Here is a 13,151-nt window from a genome sequence, read left to right as displayed (position 1 = left end):
CGCGATCCTGCGGGGGCCAGGACAGGGCTGGGGGGGCTCAAGGAGAACATCCCCCCCCTCCCCAACTCCCTGCCACCCGCACCCCGGCATTCCCGCCTCGGGAACTCCAGCCGGGTGGCTCTAGATGGCAGCAGCTCCCCGCAGCACCCCGGCGGGTCCCGCTCCCACCGCACCCGCACGGCGGGGATGCGCCCCAGCCCACCCAGGGCAGGGACCCCACGGCGGGTGGGGCTGCGGGAGGAACCCACCGGCCCCCGGCAGCCACCCGCGGGCTGAGCCCAGCCCCACGCTGGGGCAAAATGCTCCATCTCGGCATCCTTGGTTATTTGGGATTCGGGGTGCTCCCGAGCCGTAGAATTACTTAGGTTGGAAAATACCTCCGGGGTCATCGGGTCCAACCATTAACCACGCGGTGCTGGAGTGCAGAGAGGAAGAGGAGCGAGGAAGAGCAGGTGCAGAGCAGCAGAGGAGGAGGAGGAGGAAGGGGTTTCCCAGCGTGGCTGAAGCAGGAGAGCCCCTCACCCTCAGCCCCAGACCCCAGAAAAGAGGGGAGACAGCAGGACCCGGCGCCATGTGGGCCACACACAGTCCTGCTACCTCTGCAAAGCCTGGGCTGGCAAGGGGGCAAAGCTGGCACCCCAGGTCAGGGCCAAGAGCAGCAGGTACTGCTGCACCCTCCTGCTGTGTCCCACTGGCATCCTGTCCTCCAGGGCAGCCTCCTGCTGTGCCAGCAGCTCCTTCCCATCCCAGAGGGGACGATGCTTTTATAGCCCGGGATTCTCCTCCCCTGGCTGGGGGAGGGCTGGGAATCCCACGGGCAGGTGGCTGTGACCCTCCCTGCCGAGGGTGGCACATCCAGGAGCCCCCCCGTGCCCGGTGGGAAGAGCTGGCAAGGGGGGCTGTGCAGAGCCGGGAGCGCTGAACCCACATTCCTTGGGGTTATTTGCTCCCTGTCAGCAGTACCAGGGCATGTGCAGGGCACAGAGACCTGCTGGTGCCAGCTGGCAGAGCTGCTGGGGGGTGCTGGTGGTGACACAGGTCTGGCCAGGGAGATGTCCCACTCTGCAGAGGAATAATGGGGTTTTTCCCAAAGGCCTGGGGGTGGGAATGGCAAAGGACACTCAACCACAGCCTCTTTGGCCATGGAGACACCAACTGCAGACCCACAGCCCCCTGTGCCCTTCCAGGGGCTGCTCTGAGCACAACCAGGGGAACCCTCCCGGCTCCATTAAACCAGTGAGGGAGCAGAGCCCCGGGCGGAGAACAGCACAACTCATTGCACTTGTTACATATGATACTAAACCAAGGGGCAAACCCAGCCCTGCCCTGTGGTTTGGAAGGGAGATGCTGCTCTAAACCCCTCAGTGTGGGGACTCCTTCATACCCTGGCCCCCAGGTCGATGTGTCTCCCCCCTGGCAGTGCCCAGTCCAGGGCAGTGGGTGCTGGATCAGCCCCGTGGCTCCCAGCCCAGGGCTTGACCTCGGGGAATCTCGGTGGGAAATGACTGCCAAGGCAATAAAAAACATTCTTGGAAGAACCCTAACCACACACCACACACTTGCCCCTGCCCCGAGACCCCCAGCTACACAATCCCCCTCCTGTGGAGGATGGGATTTGTTTAGGGCACCACTGTCACCCTTGTCCAGGTGCTGGAGGGGGCAGTGAGGAGAACAACCCAAACAGCTTCCCCCCAAAACCGGGGCTTAAACACCTCCCTGCCCTGTGGGACTGTGGCTGCCAGGGGAATGCTGACCCTGGCAGGCCCCGAGGGCTCAGCCCCGCGGGTCCCACCCCGCTCCCCCAGCCCTGACGTCTGTTCCCACGCCGGCCCCCAGCCCTGCGTCAGCGGGGCAGCCTCGTGCCCCGGCACAGGTTGCAGGGGGGTGCAGAGGTCAGGAGGCAACAGCCCAGCCCGGGAGCCACAGCGACGTGAGAGAGCCTGGCAGGGAGCCAGCAGACATAAATCCCCTTCCCGGGCATCCCACGGGCTCTGCCAAGCCCCGTTCCCCGAAGGAGAGGCCGGGGATGCGGCGGGACTTCAAAGGGAAGGGGCCACGTCAGCAGGGAAGGTGGGCCCAGGATGTGGGGCCGTGGGGCTCTGGTGCTTCCAGCCCCCCTCTGACCCAGGGCCACGTTTTCAGGAGCCCTGAGGGGTGTTGGATGCTCTGGGCACAGCTTTGGCCCAGGAGGGACAGATGAACCCCTATCCCGTGGGACATCCAGAGCAGGGTACAGCTGGGAAGGGAAGAGACCCCTGGGCAGGGGGAATGGCACCACCACCCCCTTGGAAGGGAAACCAAGAGAAAACAGGCAGAACCAACTTACCCAAAGCCATCAGAGGGCTGAGGGCTGTTGCCTTGCACGGCCTGGGGTTGGCTGTCCTTGCTCCCAGTGCCAGGGCTCAGGGATGTTCCCAGCACAGGACACATTCCCCGTGCAAGGAGAACCCCACAAGGCATTTTCCAGTCACCTCTGCCAGCACTGAGCAAGGATGAGCAGCTGGTGCACGGGAGCAGCGATGGAAAGACCTGATGAGAGGCTTTAAATAACCTACAAAGGTGCTTTTGTGCCCAGGGTTAGAGGAACAGGGGCATGGGAAGGACAGACAGGGATGGATACAGGGCATCAGCCAGCTCTGGGACCATGCTGGTTTTATTCCCAGCCCCTCAGGTGACCCAGAGCTGCAGGGAAGATGCTCAGCTCTTCCCACACAGCCTCAAAACATCACTTAACCTGAATTTGCAGTGACAGAAAGTGCCAGGGCATCAGGGAAGGCTGCAATCACCCCACCTGATCCATGTGCTGCTGTGGGAAACCTGCTGCAGTTTGCTCCAAAAGCCTGGGATTTTATCTAATTGCAGATCCAATAAAGAGCAGCTCATCTGGAAATAGCAGGGGAATGCTCTTCAGTCATTTCCCTGTCTGCTTTCAAGGAGTCAAGTGATTGAGAGAATTGAAGGAAAATGCTTTCCAGAGAGAAACAATCGCTTTCCTGCCGGATAAATTTGTTCCTCTCTCATGCTGGGCTGAGCAATTGCTTTTCTTAAAATAAAAACCTGAGATATTAAGTACTTCCCTCTCTAAATGGAATCATTAGGAAGTTTTAGTGAACAGCTTTTATTTCTTGAGGGATCCTTTAAAGCAGCACAAAAAGGGAGGTACATTTCTGGCCTTCCCACGCATCTCACTCACTTTCCTCGTCCCCGAATTTGTTGGTAGTAAAAACACACAGGGCTTGTGAGGATCCTTATTCCGGGTGACCAAAAAGCTCCAGCATAAAAGCAACTCTAGGGAAGGGCTTAGAGGAGGCTCTGGATGGCACCAGCACTGGGGGAATTCAGTGCTGACGTCAGCCAGAGCCAGGGCAAACCCAAAGCCTTTGCTGGAGACCAAAAGTGCTCTGGCACAGCAAAGCAGGGATTTACTGGGCCGGAGGGAAAACATTCCCTGCAATGAACTCCGGGAGAGCAGCTCCAGCTTCAGGCTGAGGGAGCTCACAGCCATTCCCTGGGGCCACTCAGAGCCTGGAAAAGCTGTGGCTGCCCCATCCCTGGAAGTGTCCAAGGCCAGGCTGGACGGGGCTTGGAGCAGCCTGGGATAGTGGAAAGTGTCCCTGCCCATGGCAGGGGGTGGGACTGGATGTTCTTTAAGGTCCCTTCCAAACCATTCTGGGATTCCATGATCCCTCAGTGCCACCCAGGGAAGATGCTCCATCCTGGCTTGATTTTCCCAGCAGGGTGAAGTGATGGCACTTCACAGCACCCGGGCACATGCCACGGGGATGGGGGCATTGAGCAGTGGGAACCACCTTCCCCTGCACATGATGCATCAGGGACCATTCCTCTTTCCTCTGCTGAAGGCCTGAAGAGGAAGCTTGACCAGGAAAAAAGTTGCTGTGGAGCCCGAGTGGGAATTCTCAGCTGGGGCAGAGCCAAGACAGGAATAGGATAAAGGCACTGGGGAGGCTGCAGCCCTCACTTACCTGCACCATGTTCCTGCCATGAAGCTCATTTTCCCCTTTTCAAGAGCCTTGTGCTGCTATCAAAGTAAAGATCCGCTTCCCAAAACCAGGGATCCACTTCCCTAAGCAGCCCTCCCGGGGACATAAAGCAGCCCTGGGTGCTTGAGGAGCTCTGCTCCTGTTAATCCCTTCTGGGAGCTCATCCCCTGCAGCCCAGGACTCAGCCCAGCTCTGGGATGGCATTTGGGTGCCCAAATGAGTTACCCCACATCACCTGAGCCATCAGAGCCCTTCCCAGCTCTGCTTTCACCTGGTGCCAACCCCCTGCACTCCTGGGCAGCGAAGCTGTGCCTACCAAGGGACAGCAGGCACAGCCACCAGCTCCAGGAGGGAACAGGTTTAACTCCAGCTCAGTAATTAATTCCTGCTAGTGAAGGAGGTTTTCTGTGCAGGGACCGGCTTTGATGTGATTGCTTTGGTTTAATTAAACTCCTGCTTGCACCCAGAGCCCCGAGTGCTCACGGGAACCTGGCTGGGCTCCACTCAGGAGTTACCCGACCAGTTCTCCTGGGCAGAGGAGTTCCTGCAGCCTGGACAAAAGAACTCCTTTAAAGTCATCTGTGGGAGAGCTCAGCGCTGCCCTCAGCATCCCACCTGCCGTGGAGATGTCCCTGGTGCCATTGGGACACCTCTGGACGGGCAGCTGGCACCTCACACCACGGGATGCCCATCCACAGAGCATCCAGCAGTGTGGGTCCTCCTCAAGCAGAGATGAAAGCACCTGATATCTGGGCCTGGGTGGGCATCAGGTGGGCTGGAAGGTGTTCCCCTGGCCCAAACCCTGGCAGAGCTGCCCCAGTGCCCAGCAGTGCTGTAAATCCCACCAGCTCCATCCTGCAGGTCCAGCTCATCCCACAGGGAACAGTCCAATGGGAAACGTGAGTCCTGGCTCTGGAACACTGAGGGTTTGCTCCAGGCCCCCTCCCAGCCCAGCATCCCTCATTAATTAATGCCCCCGGATGTCATTTGCTGTTTCATGGTGGCTGAGTCCGACTGGGGTCATTTACTCTGCTCCAATCAGGTCAGGGAATGTTAATGTGGTTTAATGGGTGTTTTCCTAACCCCCCCTGCCCTCTCCCGTGGCTCCCGGGCAGCCTCATCCCCATGGGATGCGTGGGAAGGCAGTGCCACGGCCCCTGCCTGCGTGCCAGGCCTGCCCCAGCTGCCTGGGGCTGGTGGCCAGGGCGGGGGGGCCACGGCCACCAGAGGGTCCCTGTGCCACCCCCAGTCGTGGCCATGGGAATGGCCCTGTGCCACCTCCAGCCATGAGAAGATCCCTGTGCCACCTCCATCCGTGGGAAAGTCCCTGTGCCATCCCCAGCCACATCCATGGGAAGACCCCTGTGCCACCTTCAGGCACAGCCATGGGAAGGTCCCCGTGCCACCCCCAGCCAGGGCCATGATGCCTCTTTGGTGACACCAAGAGATGCCAGAGCTGGAGCCTCAGGAAAGGAGCCCAGCCTGAGCTCGGTCTCAGACACATTTTTTATTAAATCTTTCACTAGGGGAAGACAAAAAGAATTAAATAAGTGCAATAGTTCCAGAATCCTGCCTGGCACAGCCCTGGGGCCCTGGAGCTGCTCCCGGGAGCTCCACGGGACAGGGAGGCCCCGTCCCCATTGTGGGGTCACTCCTGACAGCATTGAGGGTCCCTGGGCCAAGAGAGACAACCCCAGGGCCAGCAGGACCCAGGGCTCACTGCCACCATCCCACCTCAGCCACTCGGCCCGTCCCAGGTCAGGTCACACCATGGAGCCGCTGTCTCCCACCTTCTGCAAGAGCTGCAACGGGGACAGACCCGGATCAGCGGGAAAATCCACCCCTGCAGCCTCAGGGGGCTGTGGGGTGACTGCAGTGACCTTCCCTGTCTGATCCCAACTGCAGCTGATCCCACCCAAGGGCTGCAGAGCCCGGGGGCACGTCAGCCCTGCTCACCTGGCTCAGCAGGGGGATGTTTGCCAGCGAGCCCAGGAACCCGAAAGCCACCGGGAAAAAGCTCCTGTGTCAACACAAAAGTCTGGGTTGGGCTCCGAGGAGGATCCCTCGGCTCTGCTCTCCCCAGGGGGGGGTCTGGGTGCCCTGGGACCCACCTGAAGAGGGTGATGAAGCCGTAGGCCTCCAGCAGCATCCCCAGGATCGGCCACCGCATGAGGACGACGATCAGCCCCCCGAAAAAGAAGCTGGTGCCCTTCAGCTTGGGCCGCTGGAAGAAGAAGGTGAAGGTCCTCCTGAAGCCGATGATGAAGACCAAGCCAGAGAGGAAGAGGATCTGGGAGGAAGGAGGGAGGGAAGCGGGTCAGAGGAGCTCTTGGCTCCGTCCTGGGCATCGGTGCCGGCTGTGCCCCGGCCCCACAGTACTCACGTTCCCAAAGGCCAGGAGCACGGAGTCAAAGTACAGGAGCATCCCAAAAAGGAGGAAGAAGAGGCCGAAGCCAACCAGCCCCACTCCAATCCCTGTGGAAGACGGGAGGGCTGAGACAAGGGCTCAGTTCCACACCTCAGGTCCCATGTCAGGTTGTGGTCCCTCCTTTCAGCGCCTCCCTGTCCCATTCCCTCCCAGAAAGACACTCTGGGTTTGTCTCCAAAGCTTAGAAACAGCCTTTGCACCTGCCCAGGCCTTGGGGCTGTTGTTGCCCTAGAAACCCCTGAGGGCTTGTGAAAAAAGAATAGAAAAAATAAATGGGAAGAACCATCTCCAGCCTTTTCCTGAGCAGTGGCACGAAGGTGCCAGCGCAGGCAGTGCCAGCGGAGGATGGAGCTGATCTCCAGATGATCCAGGCAACTCCCCAGTGCTGGTCCCCACATCCCCCTTGCCATTACACCCCTCCCTGCCCCAGCCACCCCAGCCAGCAGCTTCCAGCCCTGACATGGAGCTGCCCCGGTCCCACAGGGGTGGGCATCACCCACGGGTCACCCCGTGCCCACTTACGCTGGAAGTCGGTCAGAGACACCATCTTGCCGGTGGCGGGGCTGGGTGAGGCCGGGCGAGGGTGGCCCTGCCTCCACGGTGACCCTTGGAAAAGCCCTTTAGTCCCTGTGGTCCCCACGTCATCCTGCAAATCATTAACAGCCCTGGCAGCGCCCGCCCCGCTGGCACGGCACCTCCCCTGGGGGGCACGTGGTGGCCCGTGGCCACTGGACCCTGCTGGTCCTGCCCTCCCTGGGACGGGATGGACCCTGCTTGGAGAAATCCCTGACAAAGGAATAAAATGGAGAATGGGGCTCCTCCGGGGGGTCCGAGTGGCACCCGGGGGACAGCGCGGTCCCTGTGGCACCCTCCTGATTCCCGGCTCACATCCAGGCTGCTCCACGGGACAGGAGAGCCCTGGGACTGTTCCACGCCCTGCTGTGGGAATAATGGCTCGAGCAGAGCCGCTGGCTTGGGCCAACAGGGGTCCCTTCGTGGCACAGGTCACCCCTGAGCCACCCCCAGGGCCCTCTGTGCCCGCGGCCCTCGGAGCAGCTCCAGCTCTTCCCAAACCAGCCCCTTTTTACCCCTTGGCTTCACACAAAAAGGGGTTTTATTCCTGCCCAAGAAGCAGCCACAGCCCAAAATAAACCCCACTGGGGAAAATGAACCCCGAAAACAGGGAGAGGGAGAAGAAGGTGCCTCTGGAGAGATCCATGGTGAGCCCCTTCCCACTGCCATTCATCCACTATTTCTTCGATCTAATATTAAAACCGAGGTCATCTCTAGACAAAAGACACACAAATGTTGTCATTTCATAGATACTTTTATTTCTCTACCACTAGCAAAATATCCCAGAAAACAATCACCTCCCATCCCACCCTCCCCAATGCATAAATAGATTTCCTCCTGATGCAAATCCTTTCTCGGTTACAAGTCACTGGTATATGAAGTGTTATGAAAAATAATAACCAAAATAAAATTAATTAAGGTTGTTTTTTCCTTTTTTTTTTTTTTTTTTTTTGAAACAAAACAAAAACAAAACAAAAAAAAAACCAACAAACCCACAGCCGGGCTCCAAGGGCAGCCCTGGGGTGCCTTGGGGACACACCTTGGGGACAGCTCAGACACGGTCACTTGTGCCTGATGGCTCTGGGAACACCAGGACAGGAGCACTGGGATGCTCCTCATCCTCCCTGCTCCCTGGAGATGGGAAAAACTGCTGCCTGTGGGTCTGTGTTGGCCACAGCCACCCCAGTGTGTCCCCATGGTGTCCCCACAGCCGGTGTAAGGGGGGTCTGCCCCAGTTACACCAGCTGGGAGCCCACCCTGGTCACCCCCCTGCTGCGCTCAGGGACGGGGAAATAAATGTCATCTCTTAAAACTTACAGTCTCTGTATATTTTATTTTAAATAAATTTGCTTTTAATAAAAGCAGAAAAAATATATATATTTTAAATAGGTCTTTTTTCTTTTTTTTTTTTTTCTTTTTTTTTTTCCCCTCTGATAAATTGGCAAAGAATCTGCTTTTTGTAACTCATGGGCAGGGCTGGTGCCAACACAACCCTGCGGAGAGAGAGCTCGGCACAAACAGTTCCTCCCAGGAAAGAAGAGAAAAAACCAAATATAGATATATATTATAAATGTATAATTTCCATAAAACATATATTAAGGCATGTAATAGCAAAATAAAGGGCCAGCTTTATGAGCTAAGAGGGCTGAGGGAGGCTCAGGAGGGGGATTTAGGGCTCTGGGGGGTTCCTACAGTATTGCTAAGATGGGGTGTATGGGGGATAATGGGGTGCAGGGGTCCGGGGGGGGTCAGGATCAGCCAGTAGGGAAGTAGCTGTGGGATGGACGGTGTCCAGTATCCAGCTCCTGCCTCCATCCTCCCTGCCCACCCCAGCCCCTGGGGCAGCCCTGCCAACCACACCTCCTGCCAGGGATTCTGCTTTTCCGGGCAGAACCTGCTTTTTTTCCCCCCCTCCAGAACGTTAAAGCAAAGGGTAAATTTGCTACAGGAAATCCAAACAGCTGGAAGGGGCTGGAGTGCAACGGGAAGGGTCTGGGGGAGACACAGGGCCAGGCTCTGGGAGGGCTCGGAGGCGACGGTGGGACGGGGGCAGCCGAGGTGATCCCCCTGCTCCTGCCTGGCCCCTTCTCCTTCCTCTTCTCACCACCATCCTCACCCACTGGGGGGGTCCCTGATGACCCCACGGCTTCCCCAGCCCCCTGGCACCCTGCTCCCTGCCCTGCTCCCATCCAATGTCCCCATCCCTGCCCACACCTCCTGCTCCGTGCCAGCGGCGCTCTGGTGCCACAGGCAGCCCTGGTGCCACCCTGACCCCGCACAGGGCACTGCCCCGGGCACCTCCATGTCCCCACAGTCCCACCCCCACCCATGCTGCTCCTGACACAGTTCCTTCTGCCTCCAGCCGAGCCCCAGCACCAGGAGGGACGGGACAGCCCAGGCCAGGCGGGTGCAAAAAGCAGGGTCAGGGCTCAGGGAGGGGAAGAGGCACCCGAGGAGCTCAGATGGACCATCCAAGCCTGGTGGAAGGTGGAAGCACCATCCGTGGTGGGGACTGGCTGGTCTCCACCCAGAGAGCCCCTTCACAGACCTTTGGGAGGCGTCCCAGGAGTCCAAACGCTCCCCAGGGATGCCCTGGCAGGGAGGTGCCCGCTGTGCCAGTGGCCGCTGTCACGGATGTCCCTGCCCGGCTGCCTGCGCGGGCCTGGCGCCCAGGACACGGCGGATCTATCCCTGTGTCCACTGCCAGCCCGAGGGCTCCTCGGGGACCACCTCCAGCACCTCCACGTCTCCTCAGGCCGGGGCAGAGCAGCCGGTGCCGTCGGCACCGCATCCCCCCAGGCGGCCGTGCTGGGTGGTCTCGCCGTTGGAGGGAGGGAAGGGGGTCCAGGAGAACCAAAAACGATGGCGAGAGGTTCGGTGTCGTGTCGGGGGGGCTAAAACGTGGCCCCGTGGAACTTGATGGCGCCGGCAGCAGCCAGGGCTTGAGCTGGAGGGGCGGGAGAGCGGGGCTGAGTGGGGCGGTGGGTGGTGGTGAGGCAGCCCCCGTGCCCACCCCGCAGCCCCCGTGCCCACCCCGCAGCCCCCTCCCTGCCCTGCGCAGGAAAACCTGGCACAGATTTGGCTCTATGCCCCTGGTTCCCCTGGGGGAACATCCACCCGAGTAGGGGACACTGTGTCCCCCCCAGTTTGCAGCCACCAGGCAGGTGAATCCCAGAGACCCCCACCCTTTCCTCCCTGCACGGCCCCCCTGCCCACGGCAGCCTGCTGAGCCCCCCGTGCCCACGCTGGGCTGACCCCCAGTGCCGTGGGGGACGCTCGTGTTGGTCCATGGAGGAGACGGGGCTGACGTGGCTCAGGGAATGTTGGTTAGCTGGAGCAAGCAGCGACGGCCGGGCACGGGGCACAGAAGGGGCACCCCGGCCGGGCCCCCCGGGCTGGAGAGGGGCTATGGTAGGAGAGAAGAGGTGCTTACGGTCACGGCTCACACACGCATTAAGTGGCTGCTGTCGGCGCCCCGGGGTTCGGCCGAGAGGGGGTTGGTCGGAGGAGCCGGGGAGGCTGGGGAGGTGGGAGGGCTGGGGGTAGCGCACTGAGCTGGAAACAGAAACGGGAGAAGGGCGTGAGGAACACGGGCTGCGGCAGCGGGGGGGGCACCCAGCCGGGGGTTAGCGGGGAGGAAAGGGACGGGGGGGAAAGGAAGGGAGAAGGAAGGCAGGCAGGCAGGCAGGGGGGAAGCAAGCGCGGGCAGGACAAACAGCCACAGCGGCGCCCGCTCCCGGCGCGCACACGTGAGCTCCCTGCAGGGCTCCTCATGGACACGGCGCGGCGTGACACCACCATCACCCAGGGACAGCACGGCACCGTGCTGACCTGGGCATGGAGTGACACCACCATCACCCAGGGACAGCACGGCACCGTGCTGACCTGGGCATGGAGTGACACCACCATCACCCAGGGACAGCATGGCACCGTGCTGACCTGGGCATGGAGTGACACCACCATCACCCAGGGACAGCACGGCACCGTGCTGACCTGGGCATGGAGTGACACCACCATCACCCAGGGACAGCACGGCACCGTGCTGACCTGGGTATGGAGTGACAGCACAGTCCCCCAGGCATGAGGTGCCACCCCAGTCCCCCAGGCATGGGGTGCCACCACTATCCCCCGGGCACAGGGTGCCACCATGCTCGCTCAGCCAAGGCGTGTCACCTCATGCCCACCCAGCCAGGCACTCCCACCCCTGCAGATGCTCCCAGCAAGGTGCTGGAAGCTGTGCCCCGCTGGAATAGCTGCTCCATCCCAGGATCTCAGGGGAAGGCAGCCCCAGGCATGGCGGGCAGGGCCCGGGAGGTGTTGGCTCTCCCACTGCCCAGGGATGCCCTGCCCAGCATTGACACAGTACTGACCCCTCTCCTGCCCATCCTGACTCCTTGCTCTCGCTGCCAAACCAACACCCGACGTGCCCAACCCGCCCTGCCCTCAGCCCTCCTGCCCCTCACCCGAGAGCATGCGGCCGCGGCGTGAGGCCTCGGCGGCCAGAGCGCACGAGATCTCGATCCTCTTCTCCTGCTCCTGCAGCTGTGTCTCGGGGTCCTGGGGGGTGTCCACCTCCCCCTCGCCCAGGGGGATCACGTTCTGCAGGCTGTGTGGAGCACCCAGTGTCAGTGCCCATGCCAGGCCCCTCGGGATGGCCGGGGAAGGGTTCACCCCCCCGGGATGGCTGGCATGGGCACCGCAGCCCCACCTGGATTTGGCAATGAGGGTCTTGATCCTTTCCACCTTCTTCTGCTTCTCCTTCATCTCCTCGGGGCTGAGGGGTGATTCAGGCTCCAGCTCAACGTACCGCTCAGGGATGAGGACTTTGTCAGGCGTGGAGAGCTGGGGGCAGTGGAAAGGGGTGAGTCCTGTGCTGGGCATGGGGGACCCGTCCCCCTCCAGCACCACCTGCCCCACTCACCCCAACACCCGCCTGGGCAATGGCAGCCCCTGGTTAGTGGCTCCAGGATGGATGAACCCCCCAGGGATGCCCCACGTCCCCGGGACACCCCGTGCTCACCTCCTTGTGGATGTCCACGTCGTAGTGCTGCGGCTCCAGCTCCATCTTGCGCAGCCGGGCGATCTCCTCCTGGGGGGTCTCGTACACCTTCCCGGGGTCGTCCGAGCGCAGCGCGGCCTCCAGGTCGGAGATATCCACCTCGTGGATGCTGCGGTGCCGGCGCACCTGCGAGGGACCCCGGCCCGGCTGAGACCCCCGGATGGCACCCTGTCCCCTACCCCGGCCCCCAGTGTCCCCTCTGCTCCAGGAGGGACCTGCCAGGCGCAGGGACTCACCACCCTGTAGGAGGTGGGGGTCTTGGTGCCGGGGGGCTCAGGCTGCTGGCTGCTGGGGAGCTGCAAACTGCGCCGCTTCTCCTTCATGGAGCCGCTCTGGTGGCGCTTCATGCGGTCGATCTGCTCCTCCACACTCATCTTCACCTTCGTCTCGGTGGCGAACACGGCGCTCTTCGGTCTCTCCTGGGGGCAGCCCAGCCCTGGGTCACCCACCCCTGCCCCATCCTCCTGGTGCCAGAACCCTCTGCCGTGGGCTGCTGGGCTCAGCCCTTTCCCGGGATGCCCGCTCCAGGAATTGCCCGGGAGGGATCTCAAGGAGTGGATGGCGAGACACGGAGCCACTCAGCAGCAGGCTCCTCTCCGCAGGCTGCACCACAGCCCCCCCCCCAGCTCACCCAGTCCCCCCAGCCCGATCCCCAGCCCCTCAAGCCGAGCCCTACCCGGGAGCTGAGCCCGTTGGCCATGCCAGCAGCACTCCTCCTCGCCACCACCTCCTCCTCCGCCGGAGACTTGGTCCTGGGGGGGACGATTCCCACTGCGGAGCAAAGCAGAACACCAGGCTGAGCCCCCCCGGGGACCAAGGGCAGGGTCCCAGCAGGGTCCTCTGGGGTCCTGCTGTCCCCAGTCGAGCCATACCCTTGTTGAGAGCCGCCTGCTTCTCTGCATCCTGCTCCTGCCGGCCCTGCAGGAGCCCCTCGCCCGGGGGGCCAGGGGGGCTGGGTCGCTGCACCTCTTTCTTGCTCTGTTCGAAGCCTGGTTTGGGCTGTGGGAGGGAAGCAGGGCCCTGGTGAGCCCCCCTGTCCTGTCTGGGGGCCACGCTCTGCCTGGGGACACCCCCTGCTCTCCACAGCCAC

The 13,151-nt window shown here is 61.4% G+C and overlaps 2 protein-coding genes across 15 annotated transcripts in view; both read right to left on the bottom strand.

The window, feature by feature from the left end:
• Positions 1-5,651: 5,651 nt before the first annotated feature.
• GOLT1A (golgi transport 1A) lies at positions 5,652-6,976 on the bottom strand. The gene is made up of 5 exons (XM_039382314.1): positions 6,952-6,976; positions 6,385-6,494; positions 6,113-6,291; positions 5,958-6,021; positions 5,652-5,803 (listed from the first exon to the last, which is right to left on the bottom strand). The coding sequence occupies exons 1-5, from the start codon at positions 6,974-6,976 to the stop codon at positions 5,765-5,767; spliced, it is 417 nt and encodes a 138-aa protein (XP_039238248.1). The 3' UTR covers positions 5,652-5,764.
• Positions 6,977-8,397: 1,421 nt separating this feature from the next.
• PLEKHA6 (pleckstrin homology domain containing A6) overlaps positions 8,398-13,151 on the bottom strand; it is a 43,397-nt gene continuing 38,643 nt past the window's right edge. For 12 of the 14 annotated variants that reach the window (XM_027746968.2, XM_027746971.2, XM_039382322.1 and 9 more), the window contains 8 exons: positions 12,934-13,060; positions 12,738-12,832; positions 12,298-12,480; positions 12,023-12,187; positions 11,711-11,844; positions 11,466-11,608; positions 10,436-10,557; positions 8,398-9,949 (listed from right to left, as the gene is read on the bottom strand). In XM_027746968.2, the coding sequence (XP_027602769.1) occupies positions 10,445-10,557; positions 11,466-11,608; positions 11,711-11,844; positions 12,023-12,187; positions 12,298-12,480; positions 12,738-12,832; positions 12,934-13,060 (960 nt within the window). In that variant the 3' untranslated portion in view covers positions 8,398-9,949; positions 10,436-10,444. The remainder of the gene's footprint in view (positions 9,950-10,435; positions 10,558-11,465; positions 11,609-11,710; positions 11,845-12,022; positions 12,188-12,297; positions 12,481-12,737; positions 12,833-12,933; positions 13,061-13,151) is intronic. The other 2 variants (XM_027746966.2, XM_027746974.2) reach the window with 1 other exon arrangement.

This window comes from Pipra filicauda, unplaced genomic scaffold (genome assembly GCF_003945595.2).
Source record: "Pipra filicauda isolate LSUMZ 115617 unplaced genomic scaffold, ASM394559v2 scaffold264_size1072897_pilon, whole genome shotgun sequence".
In the NCBI taxonomy this organism is placed as follows: Eukaryota; Metazoa; Chordata; class Aves; order Passeriformes; family Pipridae; genus Pipra; species Pipra filicauda.
This window is presented reverse-complemented; position numbering and strand designations above follow the sequence as displayed.

Coding starts and splice junctions, on each gene's coding strand:
- GOLT1A (XM_039382314.1), bottom strand. CDS start 6,976: ATGGTGTCTCTGACCGACTTCCAGC. Junction 6,292..6,384: donor TGCTCCTGGCCTTTGGGAAC/GTGAGTACTGTG, acceptor CCTTCCTCCCAG/ATCCTCTTCCTCTCTGGCTT. Junction 5,804..5,957: donor ACATCCCCCTGCTGAGCCAG/GTGAGCAGGGCT, acceptor TCCCCGTTGCAG/CTCTTGCAGAAGGTGGGAGA.